The 24247-nt window shown below is 38.5% G+C and overlaps 2 protein-coding genes across 2 annotated transcripts; both read right to left on the bottom strand.

The window, feature by feature from the left end:
* Nucleotides 1–10461: 10461 nt before the first annotated feature.
* On the bottom strand, nucleotides 10462–15341 carry LOC139353922 (uncharacterized). The gene is made up of 2 exons (XM_070998132.1): nucleotides 12959–15341; nucleotides 10462–12875 (listed from the first exon to the last, which is right to left on the bottom strand). Exons 1-2 carry the CDS (start codon nucleotides 15339–15341, stop codon nucleotides 10462–10464), a joined length of 4797 nt encoding a protein of 1598 aa, XP_070854233.1.
* A 3429-nt stretch (nucleotides 15342–18770) lies between these two features.
* On the bottom strand, nucleotides 18771–20990 carry LOC139353923 (uncharacterized). The gene has a single exon (XM_070998133.1). The coding sequence runs from the start codon at nucleotides 20988–20990 to the stop codon at nucleotides 18771–18773; it is 2220 nt and encodes a 739-aa protein (XP_070854234.1).
* Nucleotides 20991–24247: the final 3257 nt, after the last annotated feature.

The following is a 24247-nucleotide window of genomic DNA, read 5'->3' on the forward strand; positions in this document are numbered from 1 at the left end:
TTAAAAATAGTTTATTTTTCAAAGAAAGTGAGCTTCTTTTTACTTTTGATCCTCTTTCTATAGCTTTACAATTAGTAATGCTTGGCTGAGGACTTAAGCTAAGTCTTTTATTATAAATAATCATTCTATTAACCGAATGTGCATGCGAATCGAAACGTTTTCACCACGTAAATTCACCAAATCACCGTTTTGATCAACTATGCGTATAGATAGTGTGCTTATTTCGTCACAGTTGATTGGTAAATAAATTAGGTTATGTGGTGTCACTGTCATTTTATACCCAGGCGGAACATTAATGCCAAACTCATGTAATGTATGATTCGGTGTATTATCTACATATGAACCGCTGATTATATTACATTCCAAACGAATTGTATTAAATTTTAATATGTTCATGGTCTGATGTGATCGATAGGTTTTTGTAGGATGTGGTTCTAGTACTTTTTGATGGAAACCAAACAGGTGTCCAACCGATCTTTCCTTATTAAAGTAAACTGACTCTCGCATGGTAGTTATTTCAACTTGAAGTGTATTATTATTACTTTGAATTTTAAATGTATTTTCAAGGTTATAGTCTTTTAGTTTATTGTAAATGAAATCGGTGATATCATTCAATTCATATGATCCAGTTGGAATTGTAATAACCTTGTCACCGATGTGGAAGAGGTTATTTTTTTCATCAATATTTGGAATCGAATTATACATATTAAAATCGATAGGAGCGCACTCATATCGACCATTCACTTCGATAGGTGGAAAAAAGTTTGTATTTATAATGGAACTATTTCCATTCAAGGATAATGCAAGTGATCTAGACATATTGAAATCTCTTGATAAACTGTGGGATTGTAGGTATCTAACCAAGCTTTATATTGAAATTACTCCTTAAATCATAATAAATTGATCAAATCCTTTTCTGTATCTTCCGTTATCCATTTCGTTATCCTTGCTAATTAATAGGAATCCGTGCTTGTCCTCCCAACATTTTTGACAAATTTTCACAAATGTTTCATAATTCATATCAGTGTTAATATGGTCCCGATATATATGCCGCATATTTAAATCATCTTGCTTAAACATTATAATAAAGTTGGCATTGTCACGAATCAGATGTTTAGGTATATGACTATACGTTTGACATAAATAAAAAGAGTCGATATTTTTATGTCGACCCATACAAAAATAAGATCTTATGTTATCTTGTTTTTCACAAGCTACGTCATCGAATATCATAATGGAATTGTTTTTAGCTTCACTTGTGTCTAGTACACCCTCATTATGGGAGAATGTATGATATCCCATTCCTTTAATCGGTTTGATTAATTTCTCCAAGTACTCATATTTAGGTTGATATAAACTTTTTGAAAATATATAAACATTTTCGAATTTTAATCCATTAGGACTCTCTATTAGACTTAACATAATATTAGTTTTACCACAATTCGAAGGCCCAACAATTAGAGCCCTTATTGTGTTCGGTAAGAGAGCACTATGTCGTGGCGGTAGATTTTTCTCGTTTTCATCGTTAATATTTCTAACTACAATTTTTTGTTTCTGACTTATTAAACGCATCTTTTAACCCAATGTACCTCATTCAATGAGAAATCTTTGATGATTAAACATCAATAAAATGGGGAAACGTTTTTATAATCGCATCAGTCGTATTTTTAATTGTAAACACGGTGGTGGTCTTGTCGATAAGCTAATTAATACATTACCGTTTGAAGCCCATATTCCGAAATATATTTTTTGTGGACCGGGTACAAAGTTACAGAAACGGTTGGAACGTGGTGATCAAGGAATAAACCCATTGGATGAAGCTTGCAAAGAGCACGATATCGCATATTCTCAAAACAAGGCATTGAGTGAACGACATAGGGCAGACTCCATATTAATTGACAAAGCCTGGTCGCGTGTCAAGGCAGCAGATAGCAGTCTTGGTGAAAGAGCAGCAGCATACTTTGGTACAAATATAATGAAAGCCAAGAAAAAATTTGGTATGGGATTGAATAAAACGGAAAAGAAAGGAAGGAAAAAGATATTGAAGAATATAATGAAGAAGACAAACCTTTCGACTGTAATTAATGCTGCTACTAAGACATTAAAAAAAACAAAAACCATTAAACATTATGAGTGCAATTAAAGTTGCACGTAAATCAATTCATCAATCAATGGGTTCTAAGAAAAATGTTAAAGTACCTCGTGCTATTAATGTACCCAAAATTGGAGGTTTTCTACCAATCGTGCCGATCTTGACAGCCCTCAGCGCTCTTGGTAGTTTAGCAAGTGGTAGTGCAGCAATTGCAAAAACAATTAACAATGCGAGAATGGCTAAGGAAGATATGGAGGAGAAAAAACGTCACAATAGGAAAATTGAAAGTGTTGCTGTAGGAGAAGGATTATATCTCAAGCCCTATAGAAAGGGTTATGGTTTCTTTCTTAAGCCCTATAGTAAGGGGAAAGGAATTAAGAAGCGAAAAAACTAATTTCTCTGCTACCCAATAGACCACTATCAAATATCGACATTATACATTTTGCTAGGAAATATATCCCACATTTTAGAGGGGTGTTTGTGAGAGATCTACTCCCAGAAGCACCAAAAAGTAGGGAGTGTGGTATAGTAAACTTAGATAATTCACGATCAAGTGGTACACATTGGGTTGCATATAATAAAAACAAGGAAGAACGCTATAGTCGAGTACCTCGACTATCAGATACCCGTTACTCAAAGGGAAATGGAGATATGCAAGCAGCAAAGCGAAATTAAAATGCGCCACCTACCGGCGGTAGACAGATTTAAGCGTTATGGGCGTTAGAGTGGGCGTGGCAAAATTATTTTTGGATCAATCGATAGGTATTGACGACACCAATACATTTCAGTTAAAATTTTTTATCTAGCATGCAAATTGTGGGCGTCACAGGTTTTCGCGGTTTGTGGGCGTTTAAGTGGGCGTGGCAAACTTTTTTTTAGGTCAATCGATAGGTATTGATGAGAACAATACATTTCAGTTAAAATGTTCTATCTAGCATCAAAACTGTAGGAGTTACAGTTTTGGGCGGTTTGTGGGCGTTAGAGTGGGCGTGGCAGTCTACTGAAACAAACTTGCGCTGCGTAAGAAGCTCAGGAATCAGGAAGCGCCAAATCTCAATAGCCTAGCTCTCATAGTTTCCGAGATCTCAGCGTTCATCCGGACGGACAGACAGACGGACAGACGGTCAGACGGACAGACGGACAGACGGACATGGCTAGATCGACTCGGCTAGTGATCCTGATCAAGAATATATATACTTTATGGGGTTACTCTACGAGTAACGGGTATAATAAAAATAATATACATTATTTCGACAGTTTTGAAAATCTTCAGCCATTTAGAGAAGTTGTGAAATACTTGGGACATAGAATACAATACAACTACGATAGAGTTCAAGACTTTGATACATACAACTGTGGACACCTGTGCCTCGCTTTTCTACTTTCTTTCGTAGAAAATGTGGAGTCAAAACCGGTATATTTAAATGGTTAATTTACATTTGGGGGGTTGAAAATCAATGTAAGGGTACGTGTATGTGTGAACTCTGTATGGTATAAAAAGTGGACCTGCACGCGTTTAAATTCACAGTCTAAGTTTCTACTTCACATCGAACGTCATCTAGAGGACAAGAATTTTTGATCATTCTTAACAAAAGAAGCCTATAACTGCTCATAACAGCTCAAAACAGCTGGTGACAGCTGGTGAAAAAAAGCCTATAACTGCTCATAACAGCTCAAAACAGCTGGTGACCAGCTTATAACAACTAGTAAACAACTAGTTAACAGCTACTAAACAGATAATAACCATCTAATAACAGCTATTAACCAGCTAAAACAAGTAGTAAGCAACTACGAAACAAGTACTGAACAACTGCAAAACAGGTAGTAAACATCAAAATACAGCTAAAAACAACGTGGAACAACTGTATCAAGTCCAAAAAACTAAACAACCATCATGAATCAGGAAAACCAGATGAACATTGTAGTTAAAGAGTTCAATAAATTTAATAAAAAGACACTGCTATCGAAGACAAGGATGCCTGAAAATGTAAGATTTCCGATCCTCAAGGCGGAGCGCAAAACAACAAAGGTTGGAGAATCTATTGCTCTCGAGTTGGAGGAGCACATTCTGTACATGCCGGAAAGGTACACCTCTCTTCAAGATGATATCATCAATGAAATGGTTGATGGAAAATTTAATATTTATAAAAGTAATGACAATTTGTATTTAGAAATAAGTCAGTAATCATTAAAAAGATTGAGATTTTAAGATTATAACAATAAATACACTTTTTAAAATATAATGAAGAAAATGTATCGAATCTTTTTTTTTATTCGGAAATGGTATATAAATATTACAGATCTTGGCGTTCCCTAAACAGTATTTGTTTAGTAACTGAGGAGTGACTACATGAATTTCGGAAATTTTAAATCTTTCACCTATAAAGTTTGAACAATATACTACAATGAATATTTTGTCACAGTTAACCAAAGCTAGATTTGCTTTGAAGCGAAAATTCGATGATCTCAAACAAGTCAAAAATCATACGAATTTACAATTGGAGGAAACTTTTAAACCTATTACTGAACCCTTACATGAACTTGTTAAGGAAAATAAAAACAAAAGATTTCTAATGTAAAAGATAGAATAAAAGTAAAGCGTGAAATGAAGCAAATTAAGAAATACGATGATGATGAGAGAGAGCTTGACGATTTCTACTTTACAACTAATGAGAAAGATCCGCAGTCTAATCGAAACATAACTCCACCAAGGTCTTTCGATGATAGTGATTCCTATAATCAATTCTTTTCACAAACGAATATAGAGGAAGATATAGAAGAAGAGAAAAAGGAAAAAAGTGAAGAAGAAGGGACAACACCTTTACCAATGTATACAGGAGAGGCCGATATGGGTGTGGATGCAGAGCTAGAAGATAATAACACTTGTTATAATTATGATTTTAATATCAGTAATTTGACCAGAGGAAATGTGTTGGATAAGGTTTATGGACCTAAAGAAAAGCGCAAACAATTCATTAACTTTGGGAGATAAAGAATTAAAAACTAAAAATAATAAAATAACATTTTCTAGTGGAATGAGTTGTGATCTGACTCCTGGTCTGTACTCTCTAATTTTTTCTTAGTAAACCTGAAAACTATGATGATCAAGACTTGAAAATGTATAAAAAAATTATTTTAGAAACGAATATACATAGAGTAGGCTTTAAACCTAATAACAGAATCAAGGGTACACGAGCATACAAATATAGCCATATTATTAAGAAGTTGATAGACAAAGATTTCAGTCCTACAACGTCTACTCCACTTCGCTCAAAAACAGGCTTTGGTTACATGACTCTTCAGAAATCAAATCCAAACTATGTATATTGGAATGATGTAAATGAGTTAGTCGAACGATTGGAAATTTTAGTAGCATCAAAAGGAGCGGGTAACACCAGCCACAATAACGAAATTTTTTCAATATTAGAGGAATTGCGTGAAGAAAGGATTATATATTAATGAGTATAAATAGGAAGGACAAATATGTTTTACATTTATAAACATCATGTCTGTCGACAAGTTTGGACATTTTTCTGTTGATAAGGAACGATCAGAACATTTGAAAAGACGTGTTAATTCTACTGAGGGATTATTCATCGATGAGGACGGTAATCTAGATGCTCAAAATAAACGTATCAAAAACGGATCTAAGCCTTTAGACAACAATGATCTAGCAACGAAACAATATACTGATGAGATCCTCGGAAAGTTGGGAGAAGACTTAAGAAAAATTATAACTCAAAAAGTTAATCGTCGACTCACAAAAATTTCAAGCTTAGAAAATAAAATTGAATTGAATAGTAAGAGGGCAGACAGCACTGACCAAATTTTTGCCAAAATTCTGGAAAAGATTAAAACCATTGAGGACTATATATTTAAATATGTAACAAAACCGATATCATAACCGAAAAAAAACACAATTGATTTAGAAGGTGTCGCTTTTCAGCCTATTAGAAGAATATGATTAAGCGAGAAATCGTAAATGAATTGCACGGACCATCTCGAAAAAACTTTCAACGAAGACGAGTGATTACAAGGGGTATAAACGATCTGTGGCAAGCAGATTTGGTTGAAATGGGAGCCTTTTCAAAATCTAATGATGGGTACCGATACTTGTTGACTGTTATAGACACATTTTCGAAATATGCTTGGGGTGAGGCATTAAAATCAAAAAATGCAAATGATGTTTCCCAAGCCATGGAGAGAATATTTAAATCGGGTCATGGAACACCAAGAAACCTGCAAACTCATGATGGCACTGAATTCTTTAATTCCAAATTTAAGGTGTTAATGAAAAGTTATAGGATAAATCATTATTCAACCTTCAGTACTCTAAAAGCATCAATAGTTGAACGTTTCAATAGAACTCTTAAAGAGTTAATGTGGCGTGAGTTTAGTTTCAATGGAAAATATAAGTGGATAGATATGTATAAACAATTAATTAATAAATATAATAATAGAGAGCATAGAACAATAAAAATGAGTCCAAGTAAAGTCAATTCTTCCAATGAAAAACAAATATTACAAACATCGTATAATCACCTGAAAATATTTGTTGCAAGTAAATTCCGTAAGGGGGACCACGTTCGTATCAGTAAATACAAACATGTCTTTGAGAAAGGGTATACACCGAACTATACAACTGAAATCTTGAAAATTAGAAAATGGAATAATACATACCCTAAAACATACTTACTTGAAGATTTAGATGGTAGCCCGATTCAGGGCGGATTCTATAAAGAAGAACTGAAAAAAACACGATTTCCCCACACAAACCTAGTTGAAAAAATTGTAAGGCGAAAAGGAAATAAAGTTTTGGTTAAGTGGCTTGGGTTTTCAAAGACTAGCTGGATAAACAAGGAAGACATTTTGTAGTATAATAAATGATTTATTTAATTAATTTTTATTTACATATTATCTTATCTTATATTAAGTTTAATATTAATATTTTTGTACAATGTTTTAAATTAAAATTAAATGTAATAAAAATACTTTTTACAAACTCAAAATCATTTTTATTATATTTTCCAAAGTCTCGATCATAATAAAACATCTCCAATTCAACTGATTTATAAAAAATTATAATAAATTATAAAATTTAAGGCTATCTAATGATTCTCCATCGTTCACATAATTATTTTGTATCATCTCACCCAAGCAAAATGAATTTGATTCTAGCCATTCAACATTTTCTAAAATATCTTTTTCAATTAATCTCTGATGTTTTATTGATGTCGTACCATGGTCTTCATTACTTAACTCTAAAAATTGTGTTTCATTAACATTACGTTTTCTTTTGTTATCTTTGCCACAAAGAATTTTTTTATTTACTTTAACTGTAATTATTTTATGTGCTTTTGATCTAAACATTGTTCTATTACCATATAGTGAGGCCCCAGTTAATAAAACGTTTTTATAGTCTTCGATTGTAAGATTTCGTGAACTCACTCCCTTTGCTTTATTATGTGAAGATTTAACTTGATCTATTCTATAACAATAAACCTTTGAGCACAGACCTACAAATTCTGTCATGAGTTTACCGTTAAGCTCATCTTTAAAAAACCCTAAACTTTTTTTGTTAACTCTTTTAAAGTTATATAGATTAATTCTTTCATCTGAATAGTCCGATCATTACGAATATCTTTATAAAAATCTTCAGTTTTTATTGTATAGATAAATAAATCAGTATCCATATAATTTAAGAGTAACTTTTCCTGAAACTTTGGCTTCATATATTGATAGTGAAAATCGTACATTTTCCATTTCGATAAGTCTAATACTGCAAATCCTAAATACATTGGCTTATTAAATAGAACGGACAATCTTTTCATTTGAATTGCATAGAAATTATCATTAATTTTAGTTGCACTATGAAAATTGGATTTTGAAATTAAAGTTTTGGCACAATGTGCTTTTCGTCCAGTCCTGGAGTTATCCGGAGCTTCCCATGAACTAATAAGCTTAATATCGACCCTGCGCTCGGGATCTTCCATTGTTTTTCCGTAAACAGAATTATTCATTAATTTAAAAAAATCTTTTTCAAATTTATTTTTTTCATTTTGTCTATGTAAAGTGTTTAGATCAATGTAATTCTTTAACCAAGGCTTTTGTAAAAACTGAACACCTCTATGGATCTTTTTCAATACTAACCCATTCTGTATACATTGTTGCAAATTCCGATAAAGTATTACATCATTTTTCTTATTACCCAGGTCAGCAATTAATTTTTTTACCTTATCCTCTTTTGAGGCCAGACAATTTGACGGACAAAATGGAAGATCATTATGAAGATCATGTAAACGGTATGGATATATTAAGTCCACTTCCAAAAAATAACCGTATTTGCTATCGATTGGAATATTATTAATATCAAAATTGTCTATGTCTGTGGTAGACATCCACTTAAAATCTTTATATGGTAAAGGTTGTGACATTGCCCAACCATACAAGTTATTCGCATCTACATACATTAAAAATGAAGACTCCTTCGAGGAATCATAATCTGACAGATATTTGTTATTTGCTTTTGTATATCTATGACAACATTGAACTAAACCACCTCGAATGCTACTTTGAATAAATCTATACATATCTATATCTATCAGCAATTCAAGTTGAATATTTGTAGATTTCAACATTGCCTCCCAAGATAGACCTGGTGTCGTAAAATACTGAGCTGGGTCAAGTGAATAAATTTGCATACAAATTTTTCGGAAGTTTTCAAAAATGTCGGTTAAAAGAAATACATCAGTTTTTAAATATTATTCTAAATAATCTTTAAGAGTCTACTAGCGGAGTCTAAATATTCATAGGGAAATATACCCTTCTTACGCATTAGTCGAAATTCTATATCATTACTGAAAAACGATTTTACAGTGTTCAATTGATCGTCAACTATTGTAAATTAGAAGCTAGGGTATCTAAACTTGACGGCATAAATCTATATGTATCGAGAAAACGAATTTCAAAACTATTTCCACTTAAACTTTTTATTTTCCTTGAGACAGAAATATAGTTTTCCTTATTTATTGGTATTACAAAAATTTCACCGGGAATCTTTCCCAACTCTTGAATAAACAAATGACAGTCGTATTTTGAAAAATTATGAAAAAATACTGGTATGAATTTGTTAACTTCATAATCCAAGTTACACTTAGAGTGGGCTGCACCTCTAAAGCGACCTGTGAAATGACAATGATCTCTAACCCTATCAGTCCCTAAATCTTTCTGACAAATAGAACAATTCAATGAATTATCAAATATTTTCTGGTCATCCAAAGTCATTCTCATAGGAACTATTTTATTTAAGTAGTCATCACTCAATTTAGTTAAATTTTTTATCAATGAATCTACAAAACTTACTCCCGAATTTTTTCCTGTTTCTAAAACAAATTTATCTAGTCTAGAATCAAAAGCACACTTTATATAATACGCATATGATATTGGAATATGTTCATTAATATTAAATAATTTAGGGCTCACTTCAAGATTTTTCGGTTCCAGAATGCATTCAAAATCCGCGTAGACAACGAATGGAACTTGAAGCTGATGTTGAACCTGGGTAAATTCCAATGTATTATTCTGGGGGTGTGGCATCTTTGAGACCTTTTTACTGCAGAGCGTTTTGTGTTTCAATGCAGCTTCCTCAGTTTTGGAAAAATTTAAACACACATTGCAGAAATATTGCGCCCTCTTCTGATTTCCTCTCTGAGCAGTCATTAGTCTTTGAATGAGAAATATATACAAATTATTTAATTGGTTAAAAGAGATAAAAATGAATAAAAGAATTTACCTTGAAATATTTTTAATGTACATGTAATGTCCATTTCCACCTTCTTCCAAAAACATCATATTGATATGAAGAGGCTTTTCCACTTCCGATTGAAAAAGTGGTCCAATTATTTCCCTCGTCTCTTCATTATATCCGAATACGTTTAAACTCATATGAGTATTCTTCTTTAAAAAATTTTTTATACATTTTATGTCAAGGGGGAAAGTCAACCCTGTGAAATCTAATATTATTTCATCACTTATACGAATTATCTCCAGCGATATATCAATATTATATGCCGAACATCTTTGCGGCCTGTTAACAATTTTCAAGGCAGAAATCAAAGCCCATTTAAAACAATAGTGGTGGTGTAGAATAAAAACGTTTTATTTCCCAATTTGAGTGGACTGTATTTCAATGATTAAAATTGTCACATTTTCTTGTGTGTCCGATGCTTTCCGTTGTAGTCTTAACACTAAGTCCTAAAAAATCTCTAAAGTGTGACGCAGCACAAAAAAACCTTAAAAGGGCAAAAGTTAGTATTTCATATACCAAAGAGAATAAGATTCAAAATTAAATAACGGCTGCAATGCGTTCATCAACATCCCGGGCCGCCCTGAAACAATGTTTCAGAATTAGGCAGTACTGCTAACTTGGTGATGGGCCGGGTCATCTCTCCAGTAGACGTCTTAAGTTTTACAGCGCGTACAAGTCCATCTGGTCCAGGATGAGCTTCCACTACACGGGCTAGTATCCAAGCTGCTGGAGGGAGATTTGAGTCCTTGACGAGGACTATATTGTCTACAGCGATGTTGCGTTCCTTGTTGTTCCACTTTTGGCGTTGCTGCAGGGATGTTAGATACTCTTGGTGCCAGCGTTTCCAAAACCCTTGAAACATCGATTGCAAGTGCTGCCAATAGTCCAGACGATTGATCGGCAAATTAGTCAGATCTCCCTCTGGAACAGTTGTAAATGGGCGCCCAATTAAAAAGTGGGCCGGAGACAAGTAGGTGAGGTCGGTGTCAGGTGTGTAGCATAGCGGTCGCGAGTTCACCACTGCACTGATCTGAACAATAAGAGTTTGCATTTGCTCACAGGTTAGAACAGTTTTTCCCACAACTCGACGCAGATGTAGTTTGACGGAACGTACTGATGACTCCCACTTCCCTCCCCAACGTGGCGAATGGGGAGGTATAAAACTCCATTTGATTCCATCATTGGCCAGCGATTGTGTTAGATTGCGTTGATGCTCCTGCGAAGATAGAAGTTGCTGCATCTCATCTAATGCCCGTTTGGCACCAACAAAATTCGTCCCGTTGTCGCTGAAGATCTGTGAGCATTTTCCTCGAAGGGACATGAATCGCCAAAGACATGCCAGGAATGTGTCTGTACTAAGATCGGTGGCCAGTTCCAAATGTATGGCTGATGTCACCAGGCAAACAAAGAGGCATATGTAGCCCTTAGTTTTTCGGGGATTGCGCCCTCTCCTTTCCTTAAGTATAAATGGTCCAGCGTAATCACAGCCTGAGTGCTGGAAGGGTAAAGCTTCTGTTATACGGATGCCTGGTAGATCGGCCATGAATTGGTGCTCCGTGAGTTTACGTTGGCGAAAGCATTTGATGCAGTTGTGAACCAGATTTCTTATCAGGTTGCGGGCACCAAAGATCCAGTACTTTTGACGAACAATTACAAAAAGTGCAGAAACTCCTGGATGAAGATTTGTCGTATGCTCGTGTTCCAAAATCATTCTTGTGATGCGGTTCGACTTGGGAAGCAGTATAGGGTGTTTTACATCAGCTGGTAATTGTGAGTTGTCCAGTCGTCCACCAACTCGAAGAAGGCCATCCTTGCAGATAATCGGCGAGAGCTTCACCAACTGGGAGCGGCTGTGAAGTGGCTTCTTTTCCGTCAGTAGTTTGCGGTCTTCCATGAAACATTTCTGAGCCTCTTGCAGGTAAAGAATGCGAGCAGCCTGAATCTCCTCAAAGGTGAGCATCCTTCCATTTGCCAGCGTTGCAGATTTAATGGCCTTGGTCCTTTGGATGAAGCGCAAGGCGTAAGCTACAACGCGTACCAGCTTTGTCCAGGACGAGACGCGTTGAGTCAAAGCTTCGATTGGAGACAATGAGCAGGTTTCCTGTGCGGTTAATGCGGTGGTCTTCACTTCCTCTTTTCCATGGTTTTCTAAAAGGGAAGAACAGAACTTTTTAGAGGTCATCTTTACCGCAAGCATTTCTGGATCTTGCAGCCATGAAGGTCCCATCCACCATAAGTCGAAATGGAGCAGGTCCGAAGCAAGCATTCCTCGTGTGGCGCAGTCCGCCGGATTCTCCTTTGTGTTTACATGATGCCATGCGTTGCGCGGTAAGGCTTCGAGTATTTCTGAGGTTCTGTTGGCTACAAATGTTTTAAGCTTAGATGGTGGATGTGAAAGCCAGGCCAAGACTATGGTTGAGTCGCACCATGCATGCACTTCAATGTCCTTGTGTTGTAGCGCAGCCTTGACTGATAAGAACAGTCGACTCAGTAGCAAAGCGCCACACAGCTCAAGACGCGGTAGAGACTGCTGCTTCAGCGGAGCAACTCTGGTTTTTCCAGCTATGAGTGAAACAGATACGGTGCCATCTGATCGCACCACTCTGCTATAGATGACTGCAGAATATGCCTTGATGGATGCATCTGAAAATCCATGCAGTTCTATGTGATCTTCATTGTTTTGGACAAACCGTGGCAGGCGTAGGTCGCGAAGGATGTGTAGGTCGTTACGGCTTTTATTCCACCAGTCCGCAATTTTCGGAGGAAGCTCCGTGTCCCAGCCGAGATCGAGTAGCCACAATTCTTGGAACAGAATTTTAAACTGCACTACCACTGGCGACAGAATACCCAGCGGGTCAAAAATGCGTGCCACATCTGACAGCACTTGGCGTTTGGTGTTGTGCGGATTTGTTGTGAGGCCAACTTTGTAGGATAACATATCCTCTTCTGGATCCCAATGAATGCCAAGAACCTTTGCTGTAGAAATGGATCCTTGCCTTGTACTTCGGTTGAAGCGAGAGATCTGTCAGCGACAAGTGATGAATTGGAAACCCATTTACCAAGTTCCATGCCTGCACATTTCATCAACTGGATCAACTCATTTTGATTGCGAATGAGCTCCTCCTCGGTATGTGCTCCGGTCAGTACGTCGTCCACATAAAACTGCTCCTTCAAGATCCTTGCAGCTGCAGGAAAGTCGTGTTGATGGTCGTGAGCTAACTGATCCAGGACCCTCACTGCTAAAAATGGTGCGCAGGATGTGCCGTATGTTACCGTGGACAGTTCATAGTGTTTAATAGGAGTCGTTTCATCTTCCCTCCAAACAATTCGCTGATAGCCACAATGGTTGGCAGCCACCCAGATTTGTCGATACATTTTGACAATATCTGCTGAAAATACGAACTTGAACATTCTGAAACGCATACAAATCGAGAAAAGGTTTCGTAGAATGCTGGGTCCAATGTGCAGAGCTTCGTTTAAGGACCGTCCATTCGTGTCCTTGAATGAGCCGTCAAATACGACGCGTAATTTTTGGGTAATTACAGGATGATGTGGCAAGTAAAAGCTCGGCTTTTTGTCAATGTCTTCTGGCGATAGTTCTCGCATGTGGCCCAACTCAAGATACTCACGCATAAATTGTACGTACTGTGAATGCAGATTGGGGTCTTTCTTTAGGCGGCGCTCTACACCCCTGAATCTTGTTAGCGCTCCCTGTAAAGTATCCGAAAACTGTTCCATGGAGTTTTTGAACGGAAGTTCTACGATGTAACGCCCCTTAGAGTCCCGAGTGTGAGTCTTCAAAAAGTGCTGTTCAACTTCATCGTCCTCTGGTTTCCCATGGAATTCCTGGTTGACATCTTCAAGCTCCCAAAAGCGCCGTAGTGATTCGTCAATGTCAATAGCCGTGTGCATTGTTGTTTTAGATGAACATCCGGTAGTAACGATAGATGTGATGACCCATCCAAATATGGTCGAAATGGCGATGATGTCGCCCTGGTTGTCGAACATCTTTTGACCGGTGAATACGGTCCAAACGTAGTCGCTGCCCAGGAGTATATCAACTGGCGCCAACGATTGATAGTCAGAATCCGCAAGCTCAAAGCCAGCGAATGCCTTGAGTGCTGAGGCGGCGATATCATGTCTTGCCAACGTGGAGGTAATCTTGCTGAGTACGTGAGCACGCACCTTCATTGTGTGATCTGAGATCCTTGACTGCAAGTCCAGTGTGCTGCAGCCTCTAGTTGTCTCAGCCTTGATTGACGAAATTCCGGTCACCAAGATTCGTGACGGTGAGCGTGCCAGTCCGAGCGCCTGTACGCACCGCTCGGAGATGTACGACAGTTCCGAGCCACTGTCCAAAAGCACCCGACAGGTAGTGTGCGATCCTGTTGCGTTTCTTACAAACACTAGAGCTGTTGGCAATGCACTTTTTCGTAGCCCTTGTGGCTGTGTTGCGGTTGTTGATCCGTTGCACAAGGATTCAGCTGTATGAGCCACTTGTGCCTGTGCGATATGGCTGATGGTGACGGTAGCATCTTCAGGAGCGCTTGGGATGTGTCTTTCATCATCTCGTGAGTGTGTCGCAGCGACAGCGACTTGCGAACCAAGAATATCTGCATGTAGCAGAGAGTGGTGACGATTGTGGCAAAACTTGCATGTGAATTTGGATTCACACTTTCGCGACACATGCCCAGGCTTAAGGCAGTTAAAGCACAGTGATTTTGCCTTAATAAATGTGCGTCTCTGCTCGATTGACAATTCACCAAACTTTGAGCAGGCGTAGATCTTGTGCTCCTTCGAGTTACACTTCACACAAGTGTTTGCTTCCATCGATACTAAGGCGTGTGACGATCGCTTTGCCTTGCCATGTTGTGGGCCAACCTTGGAGTCTATGTCTGACTCACTTTTGCTGAGCTCAAATTCCTCGCAACGTCGGTCTAAAAACTTGAGTAGATCATCCACAGACGGAGATTCCAGTTCCCGGCTTCCTTCGATCCGTTTGCGACGGGTTTCAGCATCGATCTTGGCCAGAATGAAGTGTATAATCCAGCAGTCCCTATTAGTTTGCCCTGCTGCATCCAGCCCGCGTACAATTTCGGTGGCTCCGTCCGTCACCTTGCGCAGAACCGTTACATCAGGTCTGGCGGTCGAAGGTAAGTTAACAAATGTCTCTAGCAGAGTGTTAACAATGTGGCGTGGTCTATTGTACCGATCAATTAGGCAAGTCCAAGCAGCCTCGTAAGCTGCATCCGTTATTGGCATATGTCGAATCAAGTCAGCTGCTTCGCCAGTGATGTACGTTTTCAAGTAGTGCAACTTTTGTATTGCTGTCAAATGCTGCTTGCTATGGATCGTACTCTCGAAGATGTTTTTAAAGGCTGGCCACTCCTTGTAGTCGCCAGTGAACAGCTTGATATGGATTTTTGGCAGTTCATTATGCATTACATTTGCTGCCGAGCTTGCCCTTAAAAGCGTTGATTGTTGCTCAGCCAAACGCTCGTTGAGCTGCTGCTGTTGTTCCAAAAACGAACTAGGTTTTCGTTTCCCACTCCTGATGCCATTGATGCGGCCTCATCAGGGTTGCCAGATTGTCTGAAGTTATTGCCTTCTCTTTCATTCTCTTGAGATTCTTCACAGGTGCGTATGAGGTTGCGAAATAATGTGCTTGCTTGTAAGTACTTGTCCTCGTACCTTTCGTTGTCGATGGCTGGATCGACGTACCCTTCCTCTTCGTCAAAAAGGACCAATTGGTCGCTGATGGACTCGAATTCTTTCCAGACGATGTTGAGCCTTTCCAATGAAACTTGTATTTCATCAAGCTCCCATTTTGATCCCGCACGTGGATCTTGAGACGCCGTTAGCAAACGCGTAATGCTTGCCTTGGCACGACTTCTAGCTGCCTTCAAAAGTTTAAACTGATCCATGTTAATCAGTAACTAAATTTGGCTAGAAGGACCAAAGATATGGTGTAGAATAAAAGTGAGTGGACTGTATTTCAATGATTAAAATTGTCACATTTTCTTGTGTGTCCGATGCTTTCCGTTGTAGTCTTAACACTAAGTCCTAAAAAATCTCTAAAGTGTGACGCAGCACAAAAAAACCTTAAAAGGGCAAAAGTTAGTATTTCATATACCAAAGAGAATAAGATTCAAAATTAAATAACGGCTGCAATGCGTTCATCAACAAGTGGTCATTTTCGTTACAAACGTTAACTATTGCTTTTTTCGTTAAAAGGAAACGAGGTAGTGGTATGAAAGATGAACCAGCCATCGGTGTATAATGATTCACATTCATTTCCAAGCGAATCAATTTTATAAGAGACCATCCACTATCTCTCTCTTGAAATTCTTGTGTTTTTGAAATTATTTCCATGGTATGTTCATGGAAGATATTTTCTAAGTCAGAATCTTTGTTCATGATCGTCATTTTACTTTGAAAGCTTTTCATATCAATTTCTTCAGATTCATCTTTAAAAAGTATATACTCTGCAAACAGTTCAAAGTTGACTTTTGCTGAAGTATAACTTTCTAACAGAATGCTGAGATGAGGTAGCAGGGACAATCCAGCTTCACTCAAGAAACTCTCAGGTAAGATCAAGTCCGATCCATCGTTTGCAGGATTGGCAAAACTGATTTTGGTTATTCATTTTATTTTATTCGTTTTCTTTTTTCACGATCACTTTTTCACTTTTACTTAAGTTGTGTTTGACGTAGCAGAGTATCCCACTTCAAGACTATTTTTGGAAGACTAACTATTGTCCTCGATCATTTATAGTGTTTGAAGTGGGCGTGAACGATAATATTGAAGATGAGAGATGCATACTTAAGATTTTTTTAAATTTGAAAACAATATAGGCAATTCTAGTAGGTTACATCGACTGTTCATTGGTTAGAAGAGATGAGAAGTATTGATTTTGAAACATATTTGATACAAGTGTAACCATCAAATCGATAAAGGAGACACAAAATCATAGAATAAAGGAGAGTGTTGGTTAGAAGAGGTCGCGCATACTTTGCTGCAGGTGGGAAAGGAAAGGTCATTTTTTAGACACACCATCATACTCAGGTAGCCACTAGGGGACAGTTTGGAAAAAATCATTTCGAGTTTGGGAAAAAACAAAGATTTTCATTTGTTGAATTTCGAGAATGTACATTTTTGGGTAAAAGAAGAGGAAAAATCAAAGATTTTTCATTTCTTTAATTTCGAGAATGCATATTTTTGGGTAAAAGAAGAAGATGAAAACCTGTAGAAATTTCCTTATAAATCGTGTAAGCATATTTAAAAGGGTAAGACGAGATTGTTGACTTAGATAGACAACATGCATTCAGTTAAAATAAATAACTTTTTGAAAGTATTTGACGGAATTCTGTTCAATGCAGACTATGTACGGCTCCAGTTCATACAATCAAAACTCTTTGAATGTGAACGAGGTAATATAAAAACATCTTATCATGGAAATCATATGGACACCTGCGTGTCGAGCAATGATGCAGCCACTGAGGGAGTTGATACTTGTGTATGCCATCGAATTTCGGATTACAAAAAAGAAGCACTGAACATTATGAATAAATACTGTAATCTAGAAAAAAGAATGAAAATGATTAAATAACATAATAAAACATGTTCGCAGTACCAAAATAAACTTCTGACTTTTTATTTCGAGTTAAAATTACAGGTACGGAGAATGGAAAATATTTTCTTGACTGAGATATGTCGGCTACTTGCGAGTTGTTGCGCGGTCGTGATTTCAACCCCTATTATGGGAACGTCGTATGAGCTCGTATGAGGTCGTTGGCGTGAGGCCCAAGATCTTGTCAATGAGCGTGCGCCTTCTGGGTTGTGCATGTGTCCCTTTTATTGCGGTCAGGTAATTGACAGGTGCGCATGTTGAATCCCTTTTATGACATGTTTATGACCCATTTGTGGAAAGGAGAGAATCTTAGACAATTTACCAGTTAAACGTTCTGGGGCGGAAACAAAAATGTGTATTTGAAAATATTCCACATCTGAGAATCATTAACTTGTAAGATTTATTTTATTGGGGTTCTTTTGATTTCTAAATTAGTTTTACAATCATGGGATACATTATTCCCCAACATTATCGGACATGTTCCTCTAAGATAACCATCTTTGAATACTTTGGGTGTGCGACCTTTCACACGTGCACAGCAACACCTGTGATAATGAGGCAAAAGGGTACGTGATCACACCTTTCCCCAACATGATCGGATATGTTCCTCTAAGATAACAACCTTTGGGTACTATGGTTGTGCGACCTTTCTCACGTACACGTTTTTCACCTGACTATTAATTGAACATAAGGAGGGGAAGGATACATGATCAATATTGTCACATGGGGATGTGGGGGCGATGGGGGCAATTAAGTATACTCTTTATAGACATGATCGTGACATTTTTATACCCGTTACTCGTAGAGTAAAAGGGTATACTAGATTCGTCGGAAAGTATGTAACAGGCAGAAGGAAGCGTTTCCGACCCCACAAAGTATATATATTCTTGATCAGGATCACTAGCCGAGTCGATCTAGCCATGTCCGTCTGTCCGTCTGTCCGTCTGTCCGGATGAACGCTGAGATCTCGGAAACTATGGGAGCTAGGCTATTGAGATTTGGCGTGCAGATTCCTGAGCTTCTTACGCAGCGCAAGTTTGTTTCAGCACCGCCCAAAACTGTGGCTCCTACAGTTTTGATGCTAGAATAAAAATTTTAACTGAAATGTATTGTTCTCATCAATATCTATCGATTGACCCAAAAAAAAGTTTGCCACGCCAACTTTAACGCCCACAAACCGCGAAAACCTGTGACGCCCACAATTTTCATGCTAGATAAAAAATTAAAAAAAAAAAAATTTTTTATTGGTCTCGTCGATACCTATCGATTGATCCAAAGTTTTTGAACGGAAGTTCTACGATGGACCGCCCCTTAGAGTCCCGAGTGTGAGTCTTCAAAAAGTGCTGTTCAACTTCATCGTCCTCTGGTTTCCCATGGAATTCCTGGTTGACATCTTCCAGCTCCCAAAAGCGCCGTAGTGATTCGTCAATGTCAATAGCCGTGTGCATTGTTGTTGTAGATGAACATCCGGTAGTAACGATAGATGTGATGACCCATCCAAATATGGTCGAAATGGCGATGATGTCGCCCTGGTTGTCGAACATCTTTTGACCGGTGAATACGGTCCAAACGTAGTCGCTGCCCAGGAGTATATCAACTGGCGCCAACGATTGATAGTCAGAATCCGCAAGCTCAAAGCCAGCGAATGCCTTGAGTGCTGAGGCGGCGATATCATGTCTTGCCAACGTGGAGGTAATCTTGCTGAGTACGTGAGCAAGCACCTTCATTGTGTGATCTGAGATCCTTGACTGCAAGTCCAGTGTGCTGCAGCCTCTAGTTGTCTCAGCCTTGATTGACGAAATTCCGGTCACCAAGATTCGTGACGGTGAGCGTGCCAGTCCGAGCGCCTGTACGCACCGCTCGGAGATGTACGACAGTTCCGAGCCACTGTCCAAAAGCACCCGACAGGTAGTGTGCGATCCTGTTGCGTTTCTTACAAACACTAGAGCTGTTGGCAATGCACTTTTTCGTAGCCCTTGTGGCTGTGTTGCGGTTGTTGATCCGTTGCACAAGGATTCAGCTGTATGAGCCACTTGTGCCTGTGCGATATGGCTGATGGTGACGGTAGCATCTTCAGGAGCGCTTGGGATGTGTCTTTCATCATCTCGTGAGTGTGTCGCAGCGACAGCGACTTGCGAACCAAGAATATCTGCATGTAGCAGAGAGTGGTGACGATTGTGGCAAAACTTGCATGTGAATTTTGATTCACACTTTCGCGACACATGCCCAGGCTTAAGGCAGTTAAAGCACAGTGATTTTGCCTTAACAAATGTGCGTCTCTGCTCGATTGACAATTCACCAAACTTTGAGCAGGCGTAGATCTTGTGCTCCTTCGAGTTACACTTCACACAAGTGTTTGCTTCCATCGATACTAAGGCGTGTGACGATCGCTTTGCCTTGCCATGTTGTGGGCCAACCTTGGAGTCTATGTCTGACTCACTTTTGCTGAGCTCAAATTCCTCGCAACGTCGGTCTAAAAACTTGAGTAGATCATCCACAGACGGAGATTCCAGTTCCCGGCTTCCTTCGATCCGTTTGCGACGGGTTTCAGCATCGATCTTGGCCAGAATGAAGTGTATAATCCAGCATTCCCTATTAGTTTGCCCTGCTGCATCCAGCCCGCGTGCAATTTCGGTGGCTCCGTCCGTCAACTTGCGCAGAACCGTTACATCAGGTCTGGCGGTCGAAGGTAAGTTAACAAATGTCTCTAGCAGAGTGTTAACAATGTGGCGTGGTCTATTGTACCGATCAATTAGGCAAGTCCAAGCAGCCTCGTAAGCTGCATCCGTTATTGGCATATGTCGAATCAAGTCAGCTGCTTCGCCAGTGATGTACGTTTTCAAGTAGTGCAACTTTTGTATTGCTGTCAAATGCTGCTTGCTATGGATCGTACTCTCGAAGATGTTTTTAAAGGCTGGCCACTCCTTGTAGTCGCCAGTGAACAGCTTGATATGGATTTTTGGCAGTTCATTATGCATTACATTTGCTGCCGAGCTTGCCCTTAAAAGCGTTGCTTGTTGCTCAGCCAAACGCTCGTTGAGCTGCTGCTGTTGTTCCAAAAAACGAACTAGGTTTTCGTTTCCCACTCCTGATGCCATTGATGCGGCCTCATCAGGGTTGCCAGATTGTCTGAAGTTATTGCCTTCTCTTTCATTCTCTTGAGATTCTTCACAGGTGCGTATGAGGTTGCGAAATAATGTGCTTGCTTGTAAGTACTTGTCCTCGTACCTTTCGTTGTCGATGGCTGGATCGACGTACCCTTCCTCTTCGTCAAAAAGGACCATTTGGTCGCTGATGGACTCGAATTCTTTCCAGACGATGTTGAGCCTTTCCAATGAAACTTGTATTTCATCAAGCTCCCATTTTGATCCCGCACGTGGATCTTGAGACGCCGTTAGCAAACGCGTAATGCTTGCCTTGGCACGACTTCTAGCTGCCTTCAAAAGTTTAAACTGATCCATGTTAATCAGTAACTAAATTTGGCTAGAAGGACCAAAGATATTGTGTAGAATAAAAACGTTTTATTTCCCAATTTGAGTGGACTGTATTTCAATGATTAAAATTGTCACATTTTCTTGTGTGTCCGATGCTTTCCGTTGTAGTCTTAACACTAAGTCCTAAAAAATCTCTAAAGTGTGACGCAGCACAAAAAAACCTTAAAAGGGCAAAAGTTAGTATTTCATATACCAAAGAGAATAAGATTCAAAATTAAATAACGGCTGCAATGCGTTCATCAACAAGTGGTCATTTTCGTTACAAACGTTAACTATTGCTTTTTTCGTTAAAAGGAAACGAGGTAGTGGTATGAAAGATGAACCAGCCATCGGTGTATAATGATTCACATTCATTTCCAAGCGAATCAATTTTATAAGAGACCATCCACTATCTCTCTCTTGAAATTCTTGTGTTTTTGAAATTATTTCCATGGTATGTTCATGGAAGATATTTTCTAAGTCAGAATCTTTGTTCATGATCGTCATTTTACTTTGAAAGCTTTTCATATCAATTTCTTCAGATTCATCTTTAAAAAGTATATACTCTGCAAACAGTTCAAAGTTGACTTTTGCTGAAGTATAACTTTCTAACAGAATGCTGAGATGAGGTAGCAGGGACAATCCAGCTTCACTCAAGAAACTCTCAGGTAAGATCAAGTCCGATCCATCGTTTACATACATGTAATGTAGTATTCTTCCCTTGAATCCCTCAGAAATTTTTTTATCTCTTCCGTCAAGGGGTTGAGTTGCATTTCGCTTATGCAACTCCGAACGGACATGATTTGCCCACTTATTCTTTAGCAAGAAACACTTGCAGGATTTGCAAAACTGATTTTGGTTATTCATTTTATTTTATTCGTTTTGTTAAAATTCTTTTTTCACGATCACTTTTTCACTTTTACTTAAGTTGTGTTTGACGTAGCAGAGTATCCCACTTCAAGACTATTTTTGGAAGACTAACTATTGTCCTCGATCATTTATAGTGTTTGAAGTGGGCGTGAACGATAATATTGAAGATGAAAGATGCATACTTAAGATTTTTTTAAATTTGAAAACAATATAGGTTACATCGACTGTTCATTGGTTAGAAGAGATGAGAAGTATTGATTTTGAAAAATATTTGATACAAGTGTAACCATCAAATCGATAAAGGAGACACAAAATCATAGAATAAAGGAGAGTGTTGGTTAGAAGAGGTCGCGCATACTTTGCTGCAGGTGGGAAAGGAAAGGTCATTTTTTAGACACACCATCATACTCAGGTAGCCACTAGGGGACAGTTTGGAAAAAATCATTTCGAGTTTGGGAAAAAACAAAGATTTTCATTTGTTGAATTTCGAGAATGTACATTTTTGGGTAAAAGAAGAGGAAAAATCAAAGATTTTTCATTTCTTTAATTTCGAGAATGCATATTTTTGGGTAAAAGAAGAAGATGAAAACCTGTAGAAATTTCCTTATAAATCGTGTAAGCATATTTAAAAGGGTAAGACGAGATTGTTGACTTAGATAGAAAACATGCATTCAGTTAAAATAAATAACTTTTTGAAAGTATTTGACGGAATTCTGTTCAATGCAGACTATGTACGGCTCCAGTTCATACAATCAAAACTCTTTGAATGTGAACGAGGTAAAATAAAAACATCTTATCATGGAAATCATATGGACACCTGCGTGTGGAGCAATGATGCAGCCACTGAGGGAGTTGATACTTGTGTATGCCATCGAATTTCGGATTACAAAAAAGAAGCACTGAACATTATGAATAAATACTGTAATCTAGAAAAAAGAATGAAAATGATTAAATAACATAATAAAACATGTTCGCAGTACCAAAATAAACTTCTGACTTTTTATTTTGAGTTAAAATTACAGGTACGGAGAATGGAAAATATTTTCTTGACTGAGATATGTCGGCTACTTGCGAGTTGTTGCGCGGTCGTGATTTCAACCCCTTTTATGGGTACGTCGTATGAGCTCGTATGAGGTCGTTGGCGTGAGGCCCATGATCTTGTCAATGAGCGTGCGCCTTCTGGGTTGTGCATGTGTCCCTTTTATTGCGGTCAGGTAATTGACAGGTGCGCATGTTGAATCCCTTTTATGACATGTTTATGACCCATTTGTGGAAAGGAGAGAATCTTAGACAATTTACCAGTTAAACGTTCTGGGGCGGAAACAAAAATGTGTATTTGAAAATATTCCACATCTGAGAATCATTAACTTGTGAGATTTATTTTATTGGGGTTCTTTTGATTTCTAAATTAGTTTTACAATCATAGGAAACATTATTCCCCAACATTATCGGACATGTTCCTCTAAGATAACCATCTTTGAATACTTTGGGTGTGCGACCTTTCACACGTGCACAGCAACACCTGTGATAATGAGGCAAAAGGGTACGTGATCACACCTTTCCCCAACATGATCGGATATGTTCCTCTAAGATAACAACCTTTGGGTACTATGGTTGTGCGACCTTTCTCACGTACACGTTTTTCACCTGACTATTAATTGAACATAAGGAGGGGAAGGATACATGATCAATATTGTCACATGGGGATGTGGGGGCGATGGGGGCAATTAAGTATACTCTTTATAGACATGATCGTGACATTTTTATACCCGTTACTCGTAGAGTAAAAGGGTATACTAGATTCGTCGGAAAGTATGTAACAGGCAGAAGGAAGCGTTTCCGACCCCACAAAGTATATATATTCTTGACCAGGATCACTAGCCGAGTCGATCTAGCCATGTCCGTCTGTCCGTCTGTCCGTCTGTCCGGATGAACGCTGAGATCTCGGAAACTATGGGAGCTAGGCTATTGAGATTTGGCGTGCAGATTCCTGAGCTTCTTACGCAGCGCAAGTTTGTTTCAGCACAGTGCCACGCCCACTCTAACGCCCACAAACCGCCCAAAACTGTGGCTCCTACAGTTTTGATGCTAGAATAAAAATTTTAACTGAAATGTATTGTTCTCGTCAATACCTATCGATTGACCCAAAAAAAAGTTTGCCACGGCCACTTTAACGCCCACAAACCGCGAAAACCTGTGACGCCCACAATTTTCATGCTAGATAAAAAATTTTAACTGAAATGTATGGTCTCGTCGATACCTATCGATTGATCCAAAGAAAAATTTGCCACGCCCACTCTAACGCCCATAACTCTTAAATCTGTATACTGCCGGTAGGTGGCGCATTTTAATCTCTCTTTGCTGCTTGCATATCT

This window comes from Drosophila suzukii (genome assembly GCF_043229965.1).
Source record: "Drosophila suzukii chromosome Y unlocalized genomic scaffold, CBGP_Dsuzu_IsoJpt1.0 scf_Y1, whole genome shotgun sequence".
Taxonomy (NCBI): Eukaryota; Metazoa; Arthropoda; class Insecta; order Diptera; family Drosophilidae; genus Drosophila; species Drosophila suzukii.

Bases quoted from the DNA above. Each gene is read 5' to 3' on its own strand.
- LOC139353922 (XM_070998132.1), bottom strand. From the start codon at position 15,341: ATGCATAATGAACTGCCAAAAATCCATATCAAGCTGTTCACTGGCGAC. The intron at 12,876-12,958 runs GTAAATGGGTTT...CCATTTCTACAG, and splicing joins ATGTGCAGGCATGGAACTTG to CAAAGGTTCTTGGCATTCAT.
- LOC139353923 (XM_070998133.1), bottom strand. From the start codon at position 20,990: ATGGATCAGTTTAAACTTTTGAAGGCAGCTAGAAGTCGTGCCAAGGCA.